At 38.2% G+C, this 27,333-nt stretch overlaps 1 protein-coding gene across 2 annotated transcripts in view; it reads right to left on the reverse strand.

Moving 5' to 3' along the window:
• Positions 1-27,333, reverse strand: part of MED14 (mediator complex subunit 14) — a 70,017-nt gene that overhangs the window by 37,230 nt on the left and 5,454 nt on the right. For both annotated transcript variants that reach the window (XM_045994932.1, XM_045994931.1), the window contains exons 2-12: positions 26,842-26,868; positions 24,459-24,564; positions 18,222-18,395; positions 17,403-17,532; positions 16,809-16,937; positions 16,376-16,483; positions 15,699-15,831; positions 14,340-14,490; positions 13,404-13,515; positions 2,756-2,881; positions 817-895 (exon numbers count right to left, since the gene is read on the reverse strand). In XM_045994932.1, the coding sequence (XP_045850888.1) occupies positions 817-895; positions 2,756-2,881; positions 13,404-13,515; positions 14,340-14,490; positions 15,699-15,831; positions 16,376-16,483; positions 16,809-16,937; positions 17,403-17,532; positions 18,222-18,395; positions 24,459-24,564; positions 26,842-26,868 (1,275 nt within the window). The remainder of the gene's footprint in view (positions 1-816; positions 896-2,755; positions 2,882-13,403; positions 13,516-14,339; positions 14,491-15,698; positions 15,832-16,375; positions 16,484-16,808; positions 16,938-17,402; positions 17,533-18,221; positions 18,396-24,458; positions 24,565-26,841; positions 26,869-27,333) is intronic.

The raw sequence follows: 27,333 nt of genomic DNA on the forward strand, positions 1-27,333 counted from the left end.
GGAGGCTCATAAGACATTATCTACTGGCATTAAAAATCTTATCTTGTTAATAAAATCATTACTTGATTACAGTGAAGTCTTCAAATATTTATACAACTCAAACTGGCAAAAGGAGAAGGGTAAGCCTAGATCACAAAACCAACAGATTTCTCTGAATAGTCTAGCCCCCTCCCCCGCTTCTCCATTTGCCAGTTTCAGTTTTGATCTCTGAAACTTATTTTTATCCCATAGAATTCTGTTCTATTAATTATAAAAGAGCGTTTGTTAGCGTTGCCATAATGGTACCTCTGTGTACCAGGATGGGAATGAAACCTCACAGAATTATCTCTAGCTGCATTTCCAATGTTCTTTAGTTTAACAGTATGAAGCATTCAAAGGATTTTGAGACAGTATTGAATGACAGTATCAGAGAAGCAGAAATAACTATTCTGAAAGTGTCAGCTGGTAGATTCATACCATAAAGATAATCTGGGGTTAAGAACAAGTAAGACTCTATTGCAGAGAACATTAGATTCAATAAAATTCACTATGTAAGTGATTTGCACAGTGCTTTTACAGGAGGAAATGTGGCAAAGAATGAAAAGTAGACTGTCATGCCCTTCATACCTGTATTTGCTCTGGAGGGGAACTAGATGCAAAACACTGCCATCTTGGCCCTATTCCAAGAGAATTTCAATTCCAAGTACCAAAAGGTGCTCAAGTTTCATGTCATAAACATTAAGGACAGTGACTGATCAAGAGTAATGATGGAGAAGAAAATACACCACGTCAAAATAACTTTCCATTTATAGTCTTGAGCTAAATAAATAAGCTTACTTCAGTTGTTGAATCCAAGGGATAATTCGTTTCATATCATCGTTCACAGACTTTTCCATGTCATCCAGCGTGGTCTGGTCTATAGAAAAAAGAACTTCATTAATTCACTGTTTACATGAGGCATAAAATATTTAGGTAGCCCAAAACTTACATGAAAATTACTGTTTTAGGCAAAAGTAATGTTATTTTTGAGTCAGAGAAAAACTAAACTGAGCACATCATTAGGCATAAATTTTAACCTAATTTGTTAACCCTCTTTAACATTTAAACAGAGATATAAAGACAACTAATTAATAGCAAATGTACACTAGCAGGAAGAATAAGTAACAAACATATGAATTAATTCTTTGCCTACATTTTAATACCCAAAACTCTTCGTGTAGTTAATTACTATTTTTCATTTACATGTATTTAAAATTCCTAGTATTACATAGTTTAGTAATACTATGCAAAAACTAAAAAGTGCAAAACCTATAAAACTACATTACAATGTTTACTTATTAAACACAAATGATTTCTGGCATAAGCAAGAGCTGTTGGCTTAAGGTCAGCTTGCTAAATGTCACTTAGAATTTTTAAGGACACCAAAAAATGTTATAATAACATGTTGCACAAAAAGCAAAACATAAAATGATTTTAACCAAAGAAAAATATACAGAGAAAATAAGAGCATTACAATGGAAATTTGTTATGTTGAAGCCCTAAACTAACGTGATGGTTTTCAGAGATGGGGCCTTTGGGAGATAATTAGGTTTAGATGAGGTCACAAGGGTAGGAGCAAGGTCATGATGTGATTGGTGTCTTAAGAAAAGAGACACCAGAGAGCTTGCTTGCTCTCCTTTCTGCTATGTGATGACAGAGAGAAGGCCTATATCTTTAAGCCAGGAACAGAGCCCTCACCAGAACCCAACCATGCTGGCAACCTGATCTTAGACTCCCTCTCTCTCAAAACTACAAAATAAGTTTCTATTGTTTCAGCAACCCTCTCTGTGGTTGTTATGGTAGCCTGAACTGAGCCAAGCATATATCCCCTAAAGCAAGAATGACTGCTAACAGGTAACTATTTTTTGTTTCTTTCATTTTTACATGTTCATCTTCCTTATTTATGAATATGTATTATGTAAATAGTCAAGAAAACAGTTAAATAAAAAATTTTTTAAAGAATGAACAATCGCGTTGTGCTTTGGGCCACGGTTAAAAAGGTAAGTATGCCACTTATCATTTAGCCAACATAAATGCAATGTGATTCAAAGTAATGAGACCAGCTTTCCATGAACAGTTCATAGACAAATTTATCTTTATACAGTATAACGAAAAAACCTTTTACTTTTATCAATCTAGCTTAATATTAATTTCAAGCAGTAAATGTGCTAATATGTCCAAGAACATTGTTCTATTAGCAATACAAAAACACTAAGTGCCAAGTGGTTCATCATTTCAGAACACCAACTTGGTAATAGATGATGTTAGAAAACCAACATTAATGTCTACTGTGTTTAGGCCAGAAAACAAACAAACAAAAAACGCTCTTCTCCAGGATTCTGGACCCTAGGTCAACTTTTAGATGTTTTACACTGTCGTAAATTTGTTCATCAGCCACGAGTAACAACAGAATCCCCTGTAGTTGCTTCCATGTCACCCAACTATTAGTGGTAATATTGTTAATCTAAAAAACATCAGCCATCAACATTACTACTTTTACAAAAGAGAAACAACATGAATGCACTTCATATTGGGAGGTTTAATTTTTGATACAAGAAAATCCAAAGTAGACTTATAATTGGCCTCAAGGAACAGACATCAGTAGATATTCCTTCCATATCTACTTTCTGCGCTGCTAATACCACCCCTTCCAATACCTAATGGCAAAAAAATTTTAGTTTGCTTTTATTAAAACATTCTTCTTCACAGTGAGTGACTGTATCATTGAGTAACTTACCGAGTCCATAGAGCATCAACTGAAACATTCCAGAATGCAAGTCTACAAAAATGTGTAGACACTCTGAATTACCGCAGGGCTCCAGGATGGGAACAACAAGAGCTGGAAGTGCAGTCTCTATGGAAGCTGAACAGTTAGAATGAAAAAATCATATTTCTATCTGAATATTTTCCAGAAAAAATTATTTCTCAGTGAGTAGAAACAAATGGACTATCAAACAATCCTGAATGTTAAAGGAAAAACATGATTTTGCAAAACTGGAATAGTACTATTACGTCAATTAGTAGCTCAAAAGGAAGAATGTATTCCTCGAGGTGCCTTGAAATAAACATACCCCTCTCAGATACTACAGCAAAAAAAAATCCCAAGATTCCTTGATAAGGTTAAAAGAGCTAGTGAAAACATAACTTCATCAGTGAGCTGAGTTCTAGTTTTACTTTCATTCAGTAATTACTAAGTAGTTAGTTTTTAAGGATTTTTTTGATACAGTGAGAAGAAAATTGGTAAATAGAATAAATTTCATCTACGGCCTCAATATTTTCAATGCCATTCTTCATTAACAGAGGTTTTCTGGCAATTAGGGCCCATATGTTTAAAAACAAAAAAACACCTGAACTTGAAAACTATTAAGCATTATTGCTTATATAGGAAAAAAATTTTTTTCCAGTTATTTATGTAACCTCATTTTCAAGTCACAGATGAAATAAGAACATAAGCAACTGTTAAACACCAATTCCCAAAGCTGCCAATATACTTGTTCTAGAGCTTCGTAGGTATTTCCATCAGGCCCAATTAACTCTTCCCTTAGTCCCACAAGCTGGCAAAACAAAACCCAGTAAAGGAGCAAAGCCTTGAAAGCACAGAGCTACTTAGACTGAGGAGTTATAAAAGGAATATGCTCTTCTAGTTACCACGTTCCTCTAACGCTACAGCACAGAAGAAAAGGCAGGCAGTGAGGTGAGAGGTAATGTAGGCCCAGCCTTTCACCAGGTGACTTCTCTGTGCTACTTTGTTAAACAAGAACAATAACATCTTCCTGTCCATGGCATGGGTCCTTAGGAGGAAGAAATGACAAGTTTGTGAAGGTGCTTTAAAAACAAAGTGCTCAACAATGTACATTATCTGTAATCCTTTAAGAAGCAAAGCAACAAACCAAAAGCTCTTATTAGGAATTTGCACAATAATTAAAATGGGTGAAGTTATCATTGGTGCTATCTATACAAAGAAATTATCAAACAAGTTAATGAAGCCAAAAATTAGCAGGAGACATATTTAAATCAGAAAATATTGCTTTCAAGTAGATCTACTATATATTTGTAAAGAAATGTTTAACACACAGAGCCAGCAGAGCTGTCACCTAAAACAAACACAAAAGGTACAAATTTCTTTTACAATATTTTGTAATTCAGAGCAGTGTGAGAACTTAGTTCAAATTACGTTTTGCTGAATCTACTGTTAATATAATAAAGAGTGCTTATAGATCTGAAGCAGGGTTGCTGATTTTTAACACATATCTGTACTATTATAATTCCTAATGGATTAGAAATGTATTCTTTAAAGCAAAACCAGTTTTGTTTTATTTTTGTGCGTGGTTCACAGCTTCCAAACTGCCCTTGATATCCTGATTCTGGAGCTGACACATTACAACACAAGGAAGACTCCCCTGGCTCTCAAGAGACAGGAATGGTGCAAATGGGACCACCTGGCAAGTGACCTTACATGCCTTGCACTGCCTTTTTTGATCTCTCCAAAGTTCTGCCTGCTCTCCCTTGAGATATCCCCCACCCCACAACACGAGACCACACACTGCCATCTAGACTGTCCCAAACCTGCTGTCTATACATTCCCCCAGCCCTCCCTTGAAATGCTCCCTTACCCAAGCTACTCAATTCCCTGGCTTATTCAAGTGAAGAGTGGGAAGAAAAGCCAGGTGATTAAGGGTGATTGCACTAAAAGGTTCCAAGAACAGTCCTTCCTCCCAGTAAAGGATGTGACTAAAGCATGTTTTCCCATCACAAAAGGAATCAAGTAAGACTGCACAAAGAATACAAATCCATGAACACAAATTTAAAAACAAGTTAAAGCATATGTCATAAAATGGTGGGTCAGCAGGCCCTTTCCTATAGCAGTCCTCATTTCTGATTCAGGCAGGTCTGAGGAGCCCAAGCCCACACGCAAGCACCTACCTCTCCTCCGAAACACAGTACATCCTCCAAAGCACTGTTCTCTCACAACCGGGACTCTATACGGATGTGCAGAACATGAAAACCACTGCTGGAGCACACTCCCACTAGTCAGAGATCTAGGAAGAGCCTGGGCTAATATCCTTGTGTTACAGAAGAGAATGGGGCCCAAAGAGTGCTACTTGTTCAAGAGCATACAGCTCAACTCAGACCTGGCCACCCAACCAATGAAATCTCTACAAAAAGGCACTGAAGAAAAATCTTTGCACCTTATATTAACAAGACACAAAACTATTCTTACATAAATACTTGCTTAGTCTATTTTTCAAAGTAATTTCAATATCCCCGGGCAATCACACTGAGGTTTTTTTTTTTTTAAACTTTTATTTATTTATTGGAGAGGAGAGAGAGAGCAAGCGTGCATGAGAGGGGGTAGGGGCAGAGAGAGGAGGAGAAACAGACTCCCCAGAGAGCAGGGAGCCCAATGCAGGGCTCAATCCCAGGGCCTAAGATCATGACCTGAGCGGAAGGCAGACGCTCAACCAACTGAGCCACCCAGGCGCCCTCACACTGAGTTTTTTACTTACTACTACTACTACTACTAAGCCTTGTTTATGGTGGATACTAAAGTAAACCAGAGCCTATCAAAAGATCACAAAAGGGTTGTAGGAAATATTAACAAATAAAAAAAAAGTCATACACCTTGATTCCTTGATTTTCTGCAATCCCAACAAATGGATTTTAGAATTTTACTATTTTGAAAAGTTAGAAATAAGAAAAAAAGTAAGATTGCAGGGGCGCCTGGGTGGCCCAGTAGGTTAAGCCTCTGCCTTTGGCTCAGGTCGTGATCTCAGGGTCCTGGGATCGAGCCCCGCATCCGGCTCTCTGCTCAGCAGGGAGCCTGCTTCCCCCACCCCTGCTCTCTCTGCCCACCTCTCTGCCTACTTGTGTTCTGTGTCAAATAAATAAATAAAATCTTTTAAAAAAATAAGATTGCAAAATCCTGAGAAGTCTTGTTTACGAGGGTGCCAAGACAATTAAATGCAAAAACTGGTTTTTTCAACAAATGTCACTGGAACAACTACATATCCCCAAACAAGAGGTGGACCCCTACCTCACACCACATGCAAACGTAAACGCAAAAAGTAATCTGAATGTAAGAGCTAAAACTATGAAATAGAAGACAAATGAAAAGATGTGCAAGAATCATTGGGCAAAAGCAAATCAAAACCACGCGATACACCAGTTCACACCCAGCATGATGGCTAGAAATCAAAAGACAGTAACCTGTGCCGGTAAGTATAAGAAACTGTAAGCCTCACAACACACTACTGGTGATGGGATTATAAGGTGGTATTAAATGTGTAAAAAGGTAACAGAGTTACCATACGACCCAGCCCTTCCACTACTAGATATATGGCCAAGAGAAATGAAAACAGGTCCACACTAAAACCTGTACGAGAATTTTCAAAGCAGTGTTATTCATCATAGGGAAAAAAAAAAGTGGAAGAGATGTGGGAAATAAAGGCAGAAGGAAATGTAGATAAAATTAAATGTTTATAACCTGCAGCCCACTGACAAATACTTGAGGAAGGCAGAGTAGAACTTTCCTCCAGGAAGCCCCCCACTATCATCTTAATGTTAAAGCCTTGCTACAGGGAAAAACCTCAGTTTGACAATAGCAAGGCCTCAGGTTTTCCCAGTCTTCTTTTAGCATATGAACAGAACATCCTTTTGAAACTTCTCTTATCTTTACTTCCCCCCACCCCAAAGTATATCATCAGTTGCTCTGCTCACAGTCCTGGGGCAGCAGCTCCTTCTGCCCACGGTCCGTTCCTTGCTTTAATAACACCACCATTTTGCACCACAGACGTCTCAAGAATTCTTAGCTGTTGACTGCATCCCACCAAACAGACCAACAGCCAAACACTATGTCATCTGGAGAGCCAACGTGGGGCTTCATATCTTTTCATCCGGACTCTGAGCTTTGGGGCACAATTGGTGAGAAGTTGGCTTTCCCTTTACCCTCGTTTCAGGGGCTCTTCAAGGAGTATGGTCTTATTGGAACATTTTCAGGTCCAATGCTTAGGCTCTAATCCTCTAGCCCTGGCTTATCTACAAAGAGGAGAAAGCCTGCCTTTTGGCTGCAAGTTAGCACAATAGCCAGAATGGTAATGAGACCCAGAAACTTGATGTCCTCTCTTTATTCTTGCCTTCATACAAAGTTGTGTCTTGGGCACAGAACGGCCACCTAAGTGACAAGCACGGCTACCAATCTTAAGACTCACATGTGAGGTCTCCTCCTCATTGGTCGAATGTGATCCCTTCCCGCAATTCTGGTCTAGCCACTTCTAGTCATGAGACCTCCACTGGAAACCAGCCGGAACCAGTATCTGATTGAATTAAAACCCAACTAGCGACCGTTTGGAAGTTGGCTATACAGACTACATGTGCTGGAATGTCGCTTAGATCATGATGGATTTCTACCTTTATTGTTTTCTGTCAATATCCTCTAACTACTTACGTTATTAAATTGGGTACATTCCTCTTGTAAAACTTTTCTTCTATATTCCATGAGTTAAAAATGGCAGGCTCCTTGTGGCCTTCATGGTGAGGCAAGCCTAGGTGCAGTGTGACCTTCACTGAGGGGCCTTTGGGGCAAGGCAAGCCAAGGCTTCAAGGTAAGCCAAGGCGCAATGTGACTTCAAGGTGGGGCCTTCACAGCAAGCCAAGGCACAGCATGGCCTTCAGGGCAAGACAAGCCAAGGTGTGGTGTGGCCCTCTCAGCAGTTCCCTCAGCAAGGCAAGCCAAAGCATGATGGGGCTTTCACGGCAAGGTAAACTGGGTCCATACGCTGACACCCATTGTAGTCTAGAATGCAATGGGAAACAAGGGGAAGGCAGGCCTCCCTCCTACAGGGCCTTTATGGCGGCAGCGATCATAGTGATTTCGTTCAAGGGATGCCTTGCATTGCTTTGACATCAGGAACCTCTGACATAACCTACACGTGGGACCCTACCTGGGAGTCGGGGGTAGGGGGAGGGTTTGATAATGAACTATCGCTCTTCAGTCCCCAAAGGACTCCCCTGGGATGCCTTTTAACTCACTGGAAACCATTCGGATTAAAAAATTTAAGAAAGGTACTGCATGACCTCAGTAGGATCTATCAGATCTCTTCTGTAAGAAACAGCAAACAGATGGAAATACCCTAAGTCCATCCAGGCCTTCAGGGCTCTAAATCAGGACCTGGACCTAAGGACCTCTTGCAGAACGTGTTTGGTCATAACCAGACCAGTAAACTCCCTCCTGATATACTGGATGATATTTATCTACATAGGCCTCCTCTGAATAAACCCAGGTTTGCTAGAGGAAACACAGGCCATTCCTAGCAAAGGGGACTCTGACTCTCACTGTTCCTAATAGACCCAGGCTACTCTAGCACTACGTAGGGACTTCTCCTTCATTTCCCAGGTAAATGGATATAATCGGAACCAACTCTCTCTGGTTAATCTACCTTGGGATGGGGAATTTAAGGAATATTCCCAAGGAGCTGCCAAGAATCCCCTTGTTTCAGGGAAATTCCCTGTCTTCTGTGGCCTAACATGGACTGCCTATTTCCTTTTGTTGGTAGGAAAACATGGCATCCAGGCCTCTGTTAGAGCTGATGAGCTCTAGAATTGGGAACCCTTTTTTCTGCCTTCTGGCAACACCTCGCCTCTTCTGCCTCCCCCTCCTCCTGTTTCTGTACCACCCTGAGTGCAGCCTGCATAACTGGCCTCTGTACCACCCTTGGGGCCTCCTGCACCACTGGCTCCTCCTCCTCCTCCCCTCACTATCAAGGAGCAAAGAAGAGCATCCCCTGGATTTAATACCACCCACTTGAGACTTTCTTACCAGTTCCCAGGTAAAAAAGGACTAAGGGGAACAAACTGACTTTTAAAAGAGGAGTCAGGTAGAATATAATTCAGTATTTAAACTTAAGTTCATTTAAGGCCTGTTAAAGTTAGCAGCATTAAAGGTAAAACTTTTATTCTACCAAGATTTACAGGTCAAATAAGCTCCTGTTATCTCTGTTGCAATCTGTTAGCAAAAAGAGGACTTAAAATGGTTAATTGTCTCCAGCTTTCATGGGTAATTGTTAAGATACCTTTCAAAGTCTTTGGTAACCTGAAACTTTAAACTTTTGCTTGGGTAAGTGGGGCTGAATTCACTAGACATCTAGATTTTTTCCAAATAGGATAAAGTGTTAAAGCACTGATTACTGGATGTCAGTTTGTGTTTTGACTTCTTAGTACAGAGAAACTAGGGATATTTGGGTCTGTCAGTAAACATGCTTTGTGCTTGACTGATTCCTGAATTTGCCATCTAAAGAGTTTTAACAGTTCACAATTTGTTACTACTTAGCTTTCACTGGAGACTAAGGTTACCAAGAGTTAAAATTCTGCTAAATGTAATTAAGACTGATGCAACTGATGGAAGTAACTCTGAAAAAGCTGCAGGTTTGTTGTAGGGATATCTTTGGAAAAGAATTTTACAGATGGTCAGGGCAGACTAAGATTAAAATGAAGGGATTTTTTTTCCTTTTGTATTTTTTTTAAACGATTTTATTTATTCAACAGAGAGAAAGACAGTGAGAGAGGAAATACAAGCAGGGGGAGTGGGAGAAGCAGGTTTCCCTTGGAGCAGGGAGCCTGATGTGGGATTTGATCCCAAGACCCTAAAATCATGACCTGAGCCAAAGGCAGATGCTTAACCAACTGAGCCACCAGGTGCCTGGGACTTTTTCTTTAAATATTTTATTTATTTGAGAGACAGAGGGAGCACGAGCAGGGGAGAGGAGCAGAGAGAGAAGCAGACTCCCTCCTGAGCAGGGAGCCCTGATGCTGGGCTCATCCCAGGACCCTGAGATCATGACCTGAGCCAAAGGAAGACACTTAACAGAATGAGCCACCCAGGCACCCCACTTCTGAGGTTTTTTTAAACAAACTTCCCAACACTTAAATAGGAAACAAAGTCTCTTTGACTCATTAGACCTTTTTATTTGGCATGTTAAGTTATTCTGGAAGCACTGTTAAATAATAGGACTTAGGTTACATTTGGGTAAATGCTATAACCATTCTAGAGATGATATGCAGTTCTAAGGTTTTAGTAAGTTCTGGTATAAGGTCATTACTTAATATTCTGATTACTGAACTAGTATGTGTCACAGAAATAACCAGATTTCCTTGCCAGCTATGTTGTAACCTCTCATCAAACCTTAACCATGTCCATTTTGAGTCTTTTTAAAATTATAGTTATTGTTCTTATTCTCTTGCAAAACATGTTTCATCTTCAAGGAGATTCATAAAAAGGGCTTTGACAAATACAGGCTTTTTAAATCTTTAAGATCATAAAAATTGAAATGGTTAAGAATTTCCAGAACTAAGTAAACTGAGGATGATTATAGTTTATGACTCTTCTTTAAAACTTTGCTTGTTCTCTAGTAGTTGTACTTCTAGACTAAGTAAACTTTCTCTTATGATGTTTATGATATGAAAAATAAGATAAAATATTCCTCTGAATAAACAGAAGCTCTTAACTTTTCCTCTACCTGAACCCTCTAGAACTCAAAAGGTCTCCGAAAGTATTCTCTCTTCCTTGGCAATTACAGTTATTTGCTAAAGTTCAATAAGAATCTGTTCTGGGTTAAAGCCTCTGCCTTCGGCTCGGGTCGCGATCCCAGGGTTCTGGGATCGAGCCCCGCGTCGGGCTCTCTGCTCAGCGGGGAGCCTGCTTCCTCCTCTCTCTCTCTGCCTGCCTCTCTGCCTACTTGTGATCTCTGTCTGTCAAATAAATAAATAAAATCTTTAAAAAAAAAAAAAAAAAAAAAAGAATCTGTTCTCCTTATAAAAGGACACCAGTGGAAACATTGGTTATTTTACCAAGGCTTTGACTGGATTGTCATATTTGGGAGAGACATGCATAGACTCAGATATGACCAGACAGCTTTAAGGAACTAAGGTTGACTTTATGAAGCATGGAGCCCATAGAGTCCCTTGGAACTGTTAGCCTGATACCTTCCTTACAGAGTTCCCAGCAGCCATACCAGGTGCATAAAGAATATCACTTCCTGCAGGTGCAGATATTTTGGGGATCTCAAGAAGATGAATTTACCCAACTACAGGTATGGCAGGCATGTCTGGCAAGCACTTCGCTTGGCTTCTGGCCTAGGGAGGCTACTAAAAGTTAAACCTAGAGATTCCTTATAAAAAGTTCCAGCAAAGCAATTGTAAAAGATCTCTATGATCAATCATTATTCTTGCTGAGCTTATGTAAGTCATAAATAAGTAACAAATAAGTTTGTTAAAACTGGACTTGTTTTACAAAGAAATTAGTCCCAATTTGGCTATCTCTGATTAAAAAATGAAAATATTTCAATAACATATCTTTGTAGATACTAGATTTTAAGCACTGAGACGCAAGAAAACTGGATTACTCTTTTAATAGCAGGGCTTCTCCAAATGAGGATTGCCCCAAAACAACCAATAGGGTTAAGTCCTTTTGAGTTACTATATGAAAAACCTTTTCTCACTGTAAACCTATCAATAGATGGAGAATATAACTGCTTTGTTAAATTATTCACTTGAGGCTGGGTTAATTCATAAATCTCTAAATGCAAACCAGGTCCTCCCTAAACCTGATCTGACAGTCACTAGCAACCCACCCTATACAAATCCTGGAGGCAGGGTTTACTTAAAGAATTGGAAAGCTAATACAGCAGGGGATTTAACTCCAAATGGGAGGGCCCTACCAGCTTATTATGCACCAATGATGTCTCAAGAATTCTTTCTTGACTGTTGGCTCTGGACCACACCAAACACAACAACATCCAAAACCTACATGAGATGCAACCCCGTGAATGACCAATAGAGAAGCACAATGTGGTTTATCTGTACAATGGATTATTGGACAATAAAGATGAAGCACTGAAGCATGCTTTAACCATGCACAAACCTTAAAAACGTTATGCTAACAATATGCAGAAGACCACACATTATATGACTTCATTTATCTGAAATGTCCACAACAGGCAATTCTAAAGAGACAGAAAGTAAATTAGTGGCTGCCAGCGGCTGAAGGAACGGGTGAACAGGAGTGACTGCTAATGGATACAGTTTCTTTGGAGGATGATTAAGATGTTCTAAAATTGGATTGTGGATCTAGCTGCACAACTCTTGAGTATATTAAAAACCACTGAATAAGTGAACTGTATATGAATCTAATCTCAAAACTCAAAAAAAAAAAAGAAGAAAATGGGGGGGGGGGAATGTGTGTTTTCTAACCCCAAAGAAAGTTTTGATTATACTTTCCAATCAAAAACTTTAGGTTTATATTGAACATCCTTGCTTGAGGGATTAAAATGGGGGTGGGTGGGGCATGAGGACTTCTACTGCATCTTACAATTAAAATTACCAAAACCCAATAACTCTACTGCTAAGCCCCAATGGGGTTAGTGAGCATGCCCCCCACACAAGATCTAAGGCCAACACTGCAGTTTTGTTAAGTTAAGCTGCCCTGCCCCTTAGTCTTTAGTTTGTTTCAGACGCTCTTTTACACCTCTTTTCTTTCGCTTTTTTGGAAATGACTATTGTATTCTAAATACAAGTTTATTTTCCTGACTGTCTTTCCTTCAGGCAGCCTTTTTACCTAACTCAGCAAAGTGGTACCAAAGAAGCTGCTTTTTTAAGTATAATGGACTGAGCTGGCTCTGTGATGATGAAAGGCAGTACCTTTGCTACCAGAACCATTAAAGACATATTTTTATGGCATTTCCTCTACACCAGCTCACTAAATTAAAGGCTGTTCACTGTGGGCACAAGGTAATCACAACCAAAAACAACTGGGGTAGGGATAGTGAATATGCTCATTATGATACTGTGAACCTATTTCTAGAATGAAAGCACTGGCTTTCTAAATGACTGCCCCCCAAAGCTCTAAACATACTTACTAAGTAAGTAAACCAGAAGATTTTGCATTATGTGTGTATATATATATTTCTTATCTGAATCCTGCTAATGTATTAATAACTTAAAAAAAAAAGTCTTTAAAAAGACCAGGGATAAATTCTGCTTCCCTCAAAGAGGCGTATTTTATAAATAACATTGTAAGTATCTGCAAAGCTGCCTTATTCTTAGAAGACCTACAAGAAATAAGATTCATAGTAAGATGTTAAAATAATTTCCATTTCAATAGGAAAAAAAAACTTTAAGGAGGTTCAATTATGCATACATTTCAGAAATAAGGCCAAGCTAAATAAGAAGAAATTAAGAGAAAAACTAGGACAAGCTTGGTAGATCACAATTAAAATGCAGAAATGCTCAACATCCACAAAATCAGGAAAACAAGTCAGATTAAGAAAGATGCTTCATAAAAGTGGATACTAACATAAAAAGAAAGGCAGAAACGCCAGTTTAAAAGAACCTACAGTTTTCATTGGCATTGAAGCCTCGCAGAATGGCCTTCAGTTCCTGGAGCTTCTGATGAGCTCGTGCATGGACACTGTCAATCAGGAGCTTTTCTATTGATAAGTGATCAATCTGCATAAACAAGAACAACAGAATCATATGTGCAATGTAAACATATTGACTTTATAAGCTTGAGAGCAGATAATTGTGTTTTAAGATAGTTCCTTTTAGAATCACACTGATTTTGTCTTTGAAGATTTAATTTATTTGACACAGAGAGAGAGAGAGAGAGACAGGAGAGGGAATACAAGCAGGGGGAGTGGGAGAGGGAGAAGCAGGCTTCCCACTGAGCAGGGAGCCCAGTGCGGGGCTTGATCCCAGAACACTGGGATCATGACCCCAGCTGAAGGCAGACGCCTAACAACTGTGCCATCCAGGAGCCCCGAATCACACTGATTTGTTAACCAGTAAAAGAAAACAAGCTCAAAGTTAAAAAGAAATATATAGTATATGGTACTGGTAGCTTAAAGACCACAGTTAACATTTTAGAAAGTATATGTCAAGATAGTATATGTGTTGGTTATCAGTGGACAGCACTTCAATGTTATCATTCAATGTTAACATTCCCAATGTTAACATTCAATGTTAACATTCAGTGTTATCAATGGCAGCAATTCAATGTTAACATTCAATGTTATCAATGGCAGCACTTCGGAATAAAATGGTGATCTGACCTAAGTTAAAAAATTTGAAAGAACATTTTAAAAATTACACATATGACATTAGTTATTTAAAAAAATGCAAAAGCATAACATTTGTTTAAAACAAATTTCATAAAGGGTTTTAGAAACAACTGGGTGTTTTTAAAGAATTTGTGTTAGAAGTTTAAGTATAAATATTAAGTTACATATATTCATTTAATCAAAATAATATTAAAATATATTGTGATCTTTTACCTTCATGGCCCTTTCTACTAATTTGGAATCAGAAGCTGGCAAAGGAGGATCATGAAAAATCTGTAAAGGCTTAGACACATCATTTTCATCAATTTTAATTGTAACTTTGTGAACAGATGCCGTCCCTGTTTTTCTCCCAAGAACCTGTTGACTGAAGAGAAAAAAAAAGAAATAGTTTCTTGTTTTTAAAGATTTATTTATTTGAGAGAGAGAGAGAGAGAGACAGAGACAGAGAGCACACACAGGCAGGAGAACAGAAGGAGAGGGAAAATGAATCCCAAACAGACTCTGCACTGAGTGCTGAGCCCAACATGGGGCTTGACCTCATGACACTGAAATTACGACCTGGGCCAAAACCAAGAGTTGGACACTCAATTGACAGTGCCACCCAGGCACCCCAAGAAAAAAAAATATGAATAAAATTTTTTTCCAACACAGCCTGTTAACTTTTGGAATAAAACAGAAACTATCTATTGTGTACCTTAGCCAGAGCCTAGAACATGAGAGGCCCTCAATGTTTGTGGAGGAAATATATTAATATTGAGAAGACAGTTATTCTATAATCCAACACAATACTTATGTTCTTTAAAAAAAAACACACAATTTAAAAACAAAACACATGCACATATACACACACAAATCCCAAAACAAAACAATCCATGTTCTAAGAGGTGTCTATTAATCTGATTCCTTTACAGAAAATGGGTATCAAGCAAAGTTCCAGGGAACTGAGGACTGCAAACAGCCTGATACTGATTTTCCCCAAAAAAGATTTTAAAAGGCACAATTCAAAATGCAAAACTGTGATAAGCAAGCATGTTTTTAAAACATACCCACCAATTATAATGGTCTTACAAGCAATCTGGTATGAGCCCAGAGTAATCTAACTTTGGTTTTTGTTTTTTTTTTTTAAAGATTTATTTATTTGACAGACAGAGATCACAAGTAGGCAGAGAGGCAGGCAGGGGGTGGGGGGGGGTGGGGAAGCAGGCTCCCTGCTGAGCAGAGAGCCCGATGTGGGGCTTGATCCCAGGACCCTGGGATCATGACCTGAGCGGAAGGCAGAGGCTTTAACCCACTGAGCCACCCAGGCGCCCCAGAGTAATCTAATTTTTTAAGAACAAGTCTTAGTACAAATAGAGGTCTACGCTTGTAAAACATGCCACGTTCTAAGAAAGGTATCATTTACAGATGTCCTATGTGGTTTATATGATACCAGGGACCTTACTATATAAAATCATGTTGCTGAAAGGTACACAGCTCTTGGTATAAAGTAAATCAGACGCATGAGAGAAAGAAAAGAAAGAAAAAGAGTTTTAACAGTCACAGAATGAACTCACCAGAATCAACTTCACTTACTTCCAAACTGAGAGGGAGAGGCACTTTCCAGCATGATACCTTTCCACCTGCACAAGGTCTCCCCACCGCTCTCGGATTAACATTAGAGTTTGGGAATGTAGCACTTCTAACTGAAGCGATAAGCAGAAAGAATCTGATGGGTCTCGTTAAGCAAACTTAATAAATCACTATAACAGCCAATGAAGCACAAGCAAACTTTACTTAATGAAAGCTCTATTTCCCCAAAAGCTGGCTATGAAAGAAATTTCTGGAATTACATTTCTCCAATGACATATACTAAAAAGTGTTATAATTTGTGGCACAATTTTAGCAAGAAGTTTTATATTTAATTTTGGACCAACATAAATGAACTGTAAGGTCCAGGTTGCCCACTAATTAATCACAGTTTAGAAAATAGGTGTAGACTAAATACGCCATTTTTTTCCTCCAGGTAGTACTATTTCTAATTCATTTTTGTTTTTACCTACAAAGTGAACAGTAAAATTTAAAATCTAGTTTATTATAGATGTATAATTATTCTTCACACTGACCTGTTCCCCAGCCCTGTTTCTACCCCCAAAAGGGGGGGGGGGAATTTAATCTGCTACAGTTCAGGATGGGGGGGCAAATGGAAATACGTGGAAGAGAGAGACACACAAATTCCTTACAAATATATGTCTCAAATTTCAAAAGGATACGTAGGCAGTTATACATGTCCTGAAGAGGTTTTTCATCAGCAAAGAGTCTAGACTGCACCAGCTGATGGATAAAGTTGATTTGCATACTATGAACCAAGGCTCGCCCATCTTCCATTGGCAGGAGAAAAGAAGGTGGTTAATCAGAAAAGTGTACAGATCATATTATAATACCAATTAAGGAAGAGTATACTAACACTAAATTAAAAAAAGAAAGAAAAAAAGAACTGAAGTTATCTATTGAAACCAGAGAACATTATACTTGAGAAACACTAAAGCCTCTATGGATCAGTAGGTAGGTATGATTATCCTAACACCTGCTTCAAATGACAGGATAAACTGCTAAACTTATCATTCTGTAAGAATGTTTCAGTAATATAAAAACACCAAACATCTGAATTAATATTTATGATTAAAGTGAGTGTTTATGATTTACCTCCTGTTTCCTTATCCTCAACTAGAATTTCTAGCTTGAGAAGACGCCATGGAACATCTGGATCATCTCCCATCACAGTCAAGGTGGCTTCAAATTCTCCCTCAACTCGAAACTTCACCCGGCCATTTGCTTTTAGAAGAAGAAAAAGATGACTACTTGCTAGAAAATAAGCAGCTTCCTGCTAACCTAGAACGTTCAGTCTAACTTAAAAGAAGTTTTAATTAGCTTGAAAGTTCTTTTATAAGTGTCCAAAAAATTAGGTAGCTCTTGCATAAGCAATAGCCAAAGGCAGTTAACCCTTCTAACACCAACTAACAATTTTCTCTCCAGGTGTAACTCTGGGGCTTCTTCTCTTCTCCAGTCCCACAATCCCACATGATCTCCCTGCTTCCCATACCAGTATTTTATCCCCAGGTACTAAAGAGAAATGATTGGGTTGACAAGTCACATATGTGAACACTACCTGAATTGCAGGCCAAAAATTCAAAATAGTATTTCTTTGAATGAAACCCCAAAAACTGTTTTAAAAAAATTCTAATAAGCTAATTCTTTAAAAAAAAAAACAAAAACAAAAACCAAACTTCAGGTACATACCAACTGTAAGATTTGCTAACTGAGGAGGAAGATCTGTGGTCACAAGCCGATGTCTAAGAATCTGATTGAGCTGGTGAAGTGTGGCTTGTTTCTCAATTTTGGTAATTGGGTCTGGAGGAATAATTTTATCCTACGAAAAACATTAAGTGATTTGAAAATAATGTACAAAGAGACACAATTTTTACCTGTGCCTGTCTTAACATAGTATTTTTGTACTTTGTCCAAGAGAATCTCAAAACTCATTTCTGCAGTTTACATCCAGTAATACTGACATGACCATTAATATCACACTTTAGAATGCCAATGATTCCACCAGTCACCCAGCTAAGATGGTAATACAACACGATCTTCTTCATGCTCTATTTACGAGACCAAGTTCATGTCACTAGATGACTTCCACCACTTTTTCTTAAAAGTATAAAATACAATAGCACCAAGTCAGTAAACAACTACCACTATAGTACTTAAAAAAAAAGCAACTTCTTCCAAGTACTTCCAAAAAGCAACTAGCATATAGTGTTTTCACATCTGAAATAGATCTAAGTTAATGTGCACATGCTTAACCTCATACACACACAGACATAGTCATCCATTTTGATAGTTATTCATATTCTGGCCTCAATTTATTTCAAAAAACCACAATTTATTTATAGATAAAAAAGTGAATTACATGAAATAATTGTTTTAAAAATAGATAATAGCTGTTTTGTTGGGCTCCTTAATAACAGAGGAGACTTCATCACCAAAACCTTCAACTTCTTTTTCCTGATTCAAAAACCTTCAATTTTTAAGAATAGGAATGGTGAGCAATGCACTTACCCTAATGCAGGTGGGCAGTCGTGGGTAAGACCCAGTAGTCAGTACATCAATTGCATACGGAATGGCAAAGCTAGGCAGACGTGCGTGGACTAGGGCATCTCTAGCTAACGAGGCCAGGCGATCAGCAGTATCCACAAACAGAATGGCTTGCTGATCCAAAAAGCTTGAAATCATCTTTAAAGCGAAGGGTAAATGTATTAAGCTTCATTGAGAACAAGCTGCTTTGCACTTCAAATATCATTTATTCATTCCAAAGTAAACTTTGAGAAAATTAATACAGTTTTCCATATTTTGAAACATTTCTTCAAGAAATTTTCCAGTGATGTGAAGAAATATTTTATACATTTGTATTTGGCACTAAAAACAATAACTTCCTATCACTTTAAGTAAAAGGTTTTCCAATTTGTTTCCCCATCCTTAACATTACACATACATACCAGAAGTTAAGAAAAATAAATAGAATAAAAGGCTCTTTACTTTCATAAACTTCTAGAGTTGGCTGGTAACAAAGTTGTTAAAAGACGGACTCCTGGATCCAGACTGCCTTAGTTTCTTTAACTTTGCAACTTACTATCCCTATAACCTTAGGCAAGTCACTTAACCTTTCTGGGCCTCAGTTTTTTCAACTGTCAAATGAAGATAATGATTTCCAACCTCATAAGGCTGTTCTGAGGATTAAGAGCTAATGCATATAGGGTTGCCTGGGCGGCTCAGTCACTTAAAGTGTCTAGCTCTTGGTTTCGGCTCAGATCATGATCTCCTGGGTCATAGGATGGAGCCCCACACTGGGCTCTGCCCTCTGCAGGGAATCTTCTTGAGATTCTCTCCCTCTGCTCCTCCCCCTACTCGAATACTTGCTCTCTCAAATACATAAATCAATCATTTTTTTTTAAGAGCTAATACATTATAAAACCTTCAGAACACTAACCAGAACACATAAAATACACCATAAATGTTGCCTGTTGTATGATATCTAGGCCAACTTTATGCCCCAAATAGAAATCCTTTCCATCAGTTCTCTACTGCATTTCATAAGGGTACCTGAACTAGCCGAGCTCTCACAGAGCTGAAAACTACTTCCTTGAAATGTTTATCTTCTATTCTAGAGCAGTAATGTCTCTCATGTCCTTCAAACTTCGGAAGCCCACCCCGTCTCCAAGCTAAAACATCCCAAGTCACTTCATTTAGTCTGTTATCTCCAAACTTCTGACTCACCACCCTTGTTCTGCCGCCTTGGAAATGCTCCAGTTTATCAGTGGTCAACTTAAAACATGGTATCCAGAATTAATACCACATCACACCCACAACACCAGCACAAAATGCCCTACATTTTCTCAGTATTTCCATACTCTTTTTATTATGTGATCTTCACAACTCTAGGAAATAGATAAAACTAGGTAATTACTATCACCTTAGAGATGAGAAAATTGAGACTTAGCCACCTGCCCAAAAAAGCCAACAATCAGAGAAACCAGAACCAAAAAATGTTTCTTCTTTTAGATTGCCCAGAAGTGCTACCTTGCATGACTACTACAATGGATTTCTATCAATGCTGCCATTAACTTATTAGCAGCAATGACAGTGCTAACACACAGCAAGCTGGGACTCCACTAAAAGGCCTTGATATTTTGTACATGAACCTACCAGCAAAGTCCTTTTTCTACCCTGAAACTGAAGGAGGACTGTAATCTGTCTGATTCTAACACATTAAAACCATTTGGATCCTACTTCTTGCAACTTTTTTTTTTTTAAGATCTATTTATTTATTTTGGAGAGAGAGAGAGAGAGAGGACAAGCAGGAGGGGCAGAGGAAAAGAGAGAGAACCTCTACCAGACCCCACATGGAGTGTGGAGCCTGATGTGGGCTCCATCCCCCGACCCTGAAATCACTACCCACCCTGAGCCAAAATCAAGAGCCAGATGTTGAACAGACTGAACCCTTACTTCTCTTAACTTCTGAGCTGGTTTTTACTGATTTAGATCATCCCAAATCTCCAATCCAGGATGCTATTAAAAATGCTTATCAGATCATAGCCAAGGCCAAAGAATACCAAAGACTTCCCTCTGGGAAGACAAGCATCAACCCTAGTGGGGTTCTATACTTCAACTAGACCACACTGCTTCACCTTAAATATGGGTAATTAATGAAAAATATACTATCTCTGACTCATAAATCTAATGAATAAACATAAAATTTTAGTTTTGAGTAAATTTTTTTTTTAAGATTTTATTTTTTGACAGAGAGAGAGAGATCACAAGCAGGCAGAGAGGCAGGCAGAGAGGAGGGGGAAGCAGGCTCCCCGCTGAGCAGAGAGTCCGATGCGGGACTCGATCCCAGGACCCTGAGATCATGACCTGAGCCGAAGGCAGCGGCTTAACCCACTGAGCCACCCAGGCGCCCCTGAGTAAATTTTAACAAAACTATACAGGTCCCTAGTGATCATCACATTCTTTTTTTTTTTTTTTTTAACCTCTCACATGCCAGCTGTTTATATGGTTAATAATATTTTCTTTTCAAATTTAACTGAGCACTTTATAGATATTTCTCTTAAGAAAACTACATAAATGCCCAAAAGCACAGAAAACATATTCAACATCACTTGTCCACAGAAAAATGCAAATCGAATCCACAATGAGATACCACCTACCACCTTCACACCTAACAGGATGGCTAGCATCAAAATGTCAGACAATAACAAGTATCAGCATGGAAAAACTGTAACGCTCATACATTGATCGTAGGAATGTAAAATGGGACAGCCATTTTGGAAGACAGTCTGGCAGTTCCTCAAGTGACTTAAACACAGTCACCATATGACCCAACCATTCCATTCCTAGGCATATACCCAAGAGAAATAAAAACGTATGTCTATGCAGAAACTTGTACATGAATGTTTACAGTAACATTATTCATAACAGCCAAAAACTAGAAGCAACCTAAACGTTCATAAACTGATGATAAACAAAATATAGTAGATCCATACAATTCAACTATAAAAAGAAACAAACTACTACATGCTAAAATATGAATGAACCTTGAAAACGTTAGATGCTAAGTGAAATAAACCAGTTACAAAAGCCCCCATCTCCATACCACAATTCCATTTATATGACATGTGCAGAATAGGCAAATCTTTTGACAGCAGATTAGTGCTTGCTTAGGGCTGGAGGGGGGCACTTGGAGGTGACAGCAAAAGACTACATATTTTCTTTCTGAGATGATAATAATGTTCTAAAACTGACTAATGGTTGCACATATCTGAATATACTAAAAACCACTGTACACTTTAAATGGGTGGATTATATGGTCTATGAATTACAGCTCAATAAAGCTGTTTTTTAAAGAGCTCCAGGAATATATTTTCTTTTTCTTAAATAAAACATGGACTGTTCTATTGTTAGAGTTATAAACTGTGTATTTATACATTGTTACACACTTAATATGTCTGGCATGGCTAAAAATCATTATCTATTAAGAACCTCAAATGGTACTAGGTTGAGAACAGAAGAGTCAAAACATGAATAATCCTCTAATTCTCCAGTTGATGGACCTTATCCCTAACAAACACATATGGCAGCATCTACATTCACGAAACAAAAATACCAAAAGTTTATATAAGTTCAGTATGCGACTTTATTCAGAATGTGACTTATTTGAACAGCCAATTCAAAAAACAACACAGCTCAATATCAAAAGCAAGAGTCTTGGATTTTCCTTGACATTATGTTACTGAAGCACAACTCAGCAGTATTAAACAAGTAACAGAAATACTCACGATATAAGTAGGAATTTAACACCAGGTTTGAAAAATTGAATACTTGGATTTTATACACTTCAGTGATTCCCAACTTTTCATTACAAGTTTGAACATCTTTAACAAAAGATTACCCCAAGTTAAGTAATTACTGAAAAGAAACCCTAGGCTTTTCATAAATATTATACCATGCTTCTTCATTTCAGCCAAAATAGATTTACTACATTTGGTGTCCAAATTTCCAGAACAATGAATTATAAAACTTTCTGATAAGTAAGTTTGGCATAAGTCTGTTTATTAACATTTATAATTAAACTATTCTTCGAATGATGCTTTATAGTAGACAAAAGACCTTCTAAATACAAACTTTAATTTCCTTATCATACCAACAACAGATGAATCAAAGAACATTTTTCCCCATGAGAAAAAACAATATATGGGGTACAAAATATTTTCCCTCTAACCTGTGATTGAGATTATATTTCAGGAGGATGACAGCCTACTCCTATGGACAAAAGGTATGTGGCTAGAATGTACCTTAGTAGAATTCTTCCAGTCTTGTCACTAGCTTAGTTGGTAGAGCTCCAATTGAGTATCAACTTCAATGAAAACTGGGTTTTATTTTTAACTTAAAAAAATTGTTATTCTAGAATTTACAATTCTCAACTTTCTCACAGCCCCTTCTCTCCTTTCACTTTGGCAACTTTCACATAGGCTCTGTATCTAACGATGAGGAACCCAGTAGAACCGAGGACAGTGAAAGCAGCGGCTACAATGGAGGGTAGAGGTTAGGAAATCATGTGCAGAAACACAACTGTGTCCTAGATTCCTTTCTGAAGCGGGATTTTATGGAAGAGGCAAACCCTGAAAGAGCTGCAAATATAAAAGTACTATAAAAATATTTTCAACTTAGATTGTCAGGGTGCTAAAAACAAATTTATTACAGTACCTCCATACTGACCAGGTGGCTGCTCATTTTAATTTATCCAGGAAGTCCAGTAAACTTTAAGAGAAATTTGAAAAGGACTCAAATAAAATTTAACCAATGTAAAGCTGTTTTTCTGCCTTCACTGACAAAAACTGATAAAACATTTTAATGTTATTACATAACTGAATGGGAAAAAAATATGAGCATCAATGTCAAGCTCAGAAAATCTACCCACTTTCCAAATATAACTGACAATGGTTAGAAGGTTACTTGGCCTTGTAGAGCTGACCTCAATTAAAGTGAATAAATGCTCTCATTATTTTAGGACTTTATTCATTTTATGATAATTACTCTACCCTTTCCACTATGAAAGGGTACTCTACTCTCTTTCCTTCTCCTCATGGGAAGTGAATGAAGTAAAAAAGAAGGGAGTAATCATGTGTCTTGTTTGTTAACACTGCGCCATTCTCCCCAAGTTATGAGCTCCTAACTTGGGTTTCTTTTCTTTTTGCTGGGGGGGTGGGTTGGCAGATTTTAGCATCTTTGGTACACTTCATTACATGTCACTCCTTTGAATTCAAGGGTGACTTAACAGACAAAGACTACAACCTTCTTGAGGGCAGGGGCTGTGCCTTAGCTAAATCTCATCTGCTGGGGCCCCTGGGTGGCTCAGTGGGCTAAAGCCTCTGCCTTCCGTTCAGGTCATGATCCCGGGGTCCTGGGATCTAGCCCTGCATTGGGCTGTCTGCTCAGCAGGGAGCCTGCCCCCCCCCTTGTGATCTCTGTCAAATAAATAAATAAATAAATAAATGTTAAAAAAAAAATCTCATCTGTCATACCCTATGCCCTGTGCTCACTAAAGGGTTTGGAGAATAATAGATGAATAACAAACACATAAATGCTGTTACCAGATCCATGACCTTGAAGAAGACATTTAGCTCCTAAGTACCTTACTCCCACATCTGTAAAACAAGAAGAAAATACCAACTCTGCCATACTCAGAGGATTTTGAAGAATCAACAGGTAAAATTCAAGGAAGTACTTTGCATACTCTAAGGAAGCATATGAATGTAAAGCTCTTTCCCCCCTATAGTTTGAGTCTCATATTTAATGTCTTCTAGAATAATGATATCTCCAGATACGACCTACTCTTTTTTCCTGCTTAGGTGATCAAATACTAAGTTTCTACAGAAGTATATTACACATTTTTTTAAAGATTTCATTTATTTATTTGAGAGAGAAAGAGAGCAAGAAAGCACCAGCAGGGGGTGGGGTGGGGAGAGGGAGAAGTGGGCTCCCCGCTGAGCAGGGAGCTCTCTGTGGGGCTTGCTCCCAGGACCCCAGGATGATGACCTGAGCTGAAGGCATTCGCTTACCTAATTGAGCCCCCCAGGCTTCACTACACATTTTCGTACAGAAATAGGATTACTCACTTAAGTACTCTCTTTTGAAAGAAATCAACAGATATAAATTAAAGCTAAAATTAGAAGCTATGTCTATAATAAGTTAACATTCCAAAAAGTTACTTTATATAAAATAAAAAGTTTAACTCACCGCACATTTTTCCACCTTGCCAGCATTATTAGCCCATTTTACTAAAGCTAATAGTCGAACAAAGAGTTGACGTGTCCGGCTAGCAAACTGCACTATTTCTATTTTCCTATAAAATAAAACATTTCTTAATGAACCAACATATTTGAAAAGAGTATTTCACAATTTATTTCATCTGGGCTAAAACATGAATCAATCTTTATTTATAACCATTACAATGAAACGAAACACCTAAGTAAGGTATTTACCTAAATACGAATTATTGTCACATTTTGTATACTGCCTGCATTTTTTATTTTCAACTTCCAAGTAATAAGTCCAAAAAAAGTTATAGCAATAAATCACAATCACATTTTTCAAATTAATTTTGCATGACAAAAAAGTTGTTTACTGAATTATGCCCAATTCACAGATACAAGTGTACAACATAAGTTAACCAGGTCCCAGAGGAGAACAAATTAAGAGTCAGGAATTTCATAATTGAGACTATGAGTTATGTATTAGCAACCTTTTTGGTATGAGAAAGGAACTGAAACAGAAACTGTCTCACTTCTACAAAAGCAAGGGCCCACTTCCCATCTTTCAAGAGCGTGATTTAAATACCTGAATAATCAAAGAACTATGCAACTCTTTACCAAACTAATTGCAGCAACAAATTTAGATATTAAATCATCTAAACAAAGTTAAAGTAAGCTGAACACTAAAAATAAAAGCTTAGATGGTCTGTCCATATCTATTTTTGTGCTATATGCACTACGATGCTTTTTTCACAATACTCATCAGTATTTTTATCATCTCATGAAGCCTTAAAAGCTTTGTCAGTCAGTGTGTTAGCTAGACCTCTCAATTTCTAGTCAGCTATAAAACTGAAAATCACTTTTGTAATTTACCTTAAGATACTGAAAAAAACATTCCACAGGCCTGATGACAAGACTCAGCAGTACATAAACCTCCCTCCAAGTGGACTCTGACCTATATTAATCTCAGTACAGTTGCAATGGCTACAGATCCAACCCACATCTCTGTATCTCACCAACAGCAACGCCATGAGGCAATGCACCAAAATAAAAGCTTTTGTTCAAGTATAATTCTGACTGAGGACTACACAGTCTAAGTCCTAGCGAGAGCATGTGTGCATAGCCCACAAAAAACCCTGAAAAGGCTTCCTTTCTTAAGATCCAACCATCAATATGATTATTAGCAGTACGAACAGAAGAAGCAAGGGCACAGATACAATTAAGACTCTTTGCCAGTGTCTATGAAGCATCTTAACAGACAAAACAAGCAGAGCATCACAGGCAGGATTGGAGCACAGCAGAATAGGAAATGTACATTAAGATCTGGCACCATCTCAGGGCTGGGAGCCCCAGTACTGAAACTCCAACTCAGCAAAGACTTACAGAGCACGTGAGCTCTCTGCTCTTCTCCTAGAGCAAACATATCTATATATTAACTTGGTTCCCCAAATGATCTCCTGTACTGGAAAGCAAACACCCACCTTTGTAAACTACTGTAACATGACTTTTTTGACACCATGCAATCTCAGTGATCAGCAGCATGAGTCAGTTTTTCAAGGCCCAGCTTCCCTTCCGACCCCAGAGTGGACAGAAGAAACCCGGATTTACATTTCCTTCCTTTAAAACTGACCAGCCAAACTATAACAAAGGCATGCTTTGATGGTCTCTTCCATCTCTACCTTTTTAATCCAATTCCATCAGAAAGATAGCTGGTGGTGGGGGTGGGGAACAGAGTCACTAATAAATCTTCCCTAGTGACATGGTATTTAGGAGAAGAAAAAAAAATAACCAAGGAGCGTTAAGTAATGCCAGAGATACAGTTAAGTAGCCTATTCTACGGCTACAACTTAACTCTCCATCACAGGATTACTTTGAAACCTTAATGTATCTTATTCCTTTCGCTTATGGAAACATTGGTGTTTAGTTATGTCTTGAGCTCCAAACTCCGACTCAATCAAAATTCTCTCAACTATGAAACAGCAATAGTAGTATGCAAATGTCAATTCTCTAAAGACATCTAATAGCATTGTCGCAGCCAACTTTCTTAATTCAGTCTGTTCCTCAGCTTTTTCTATTAAGTTCTATACCTTCTACATTTTCCTATCCCCTTCAGGGACTTGACAACAAAGGTTTCTAGAACACAAGGTCCAGAGCTGGTCTACACCAAGAATGTCAAGGATGAGGAAATCACATTTCCCAGGGTTTCCTAAACAAATGGTGTGAAACATCACCCTAAGTTCTCTGGACCTAGGTTTTGGATCCACAGCCCTAACACCACTCCCACCCAACACTCACTCTTTTTCTCTCTCACATACACTCTCATAAATATGCCAACACAGACATAGATTTAAGGTTTCTTTCATACTCACCTTTCCACATCAGATTTCCTTGGTAGTCTATAAGGGATAAAAAAAAAAAAAGAAAGAAAGAAATTGACTAAATATATACTTGGCTTCATCTAAATATGATAATGGTCTTTATTTTGACTCTATTACATACCTTAGTGTCTCAGAAAAACTAGATAAATAGCCACTACAGGCTTATGTGGCTACCTGATCTTTTTTATGGGTTTCTAGCAATATGGCTATAAGGGAAAAAACCAACAAAGGAACATTCCTCTCCATTCAAGATGGTCCAAAAGGTACTACATGAACCTCAAACATTTAAAAAAGCTCACATCTTACATTAAACACTACTATATCATAGAGTCAGAGAAAATACTCTCTTTTAAAAAAGATTTTATTTATTTACTTGACAGAGATCACAAGTAGGCAGACAGGCAGGCAGAGAGAGAGAGGGGGAAGCAGGCTCCCTGCTGAGCAGAGAACCGGATGTGGGGCTCAATCCCAGGACCCTGAGAT

The sequence above is a fragment of the Meles meles genome, chromosome X, assembly GCF_922984935.1.
Source record: "Meles meles chromosome X, mMelMel3.1 paternal haplotype, whole genome shotgun sequence".
NCBI classification, from domain to species: Eukaryota; Metazoa; Chordata; class Mammalia; order Carnivora; family Mustelidae; genus Meles; species Meles meles.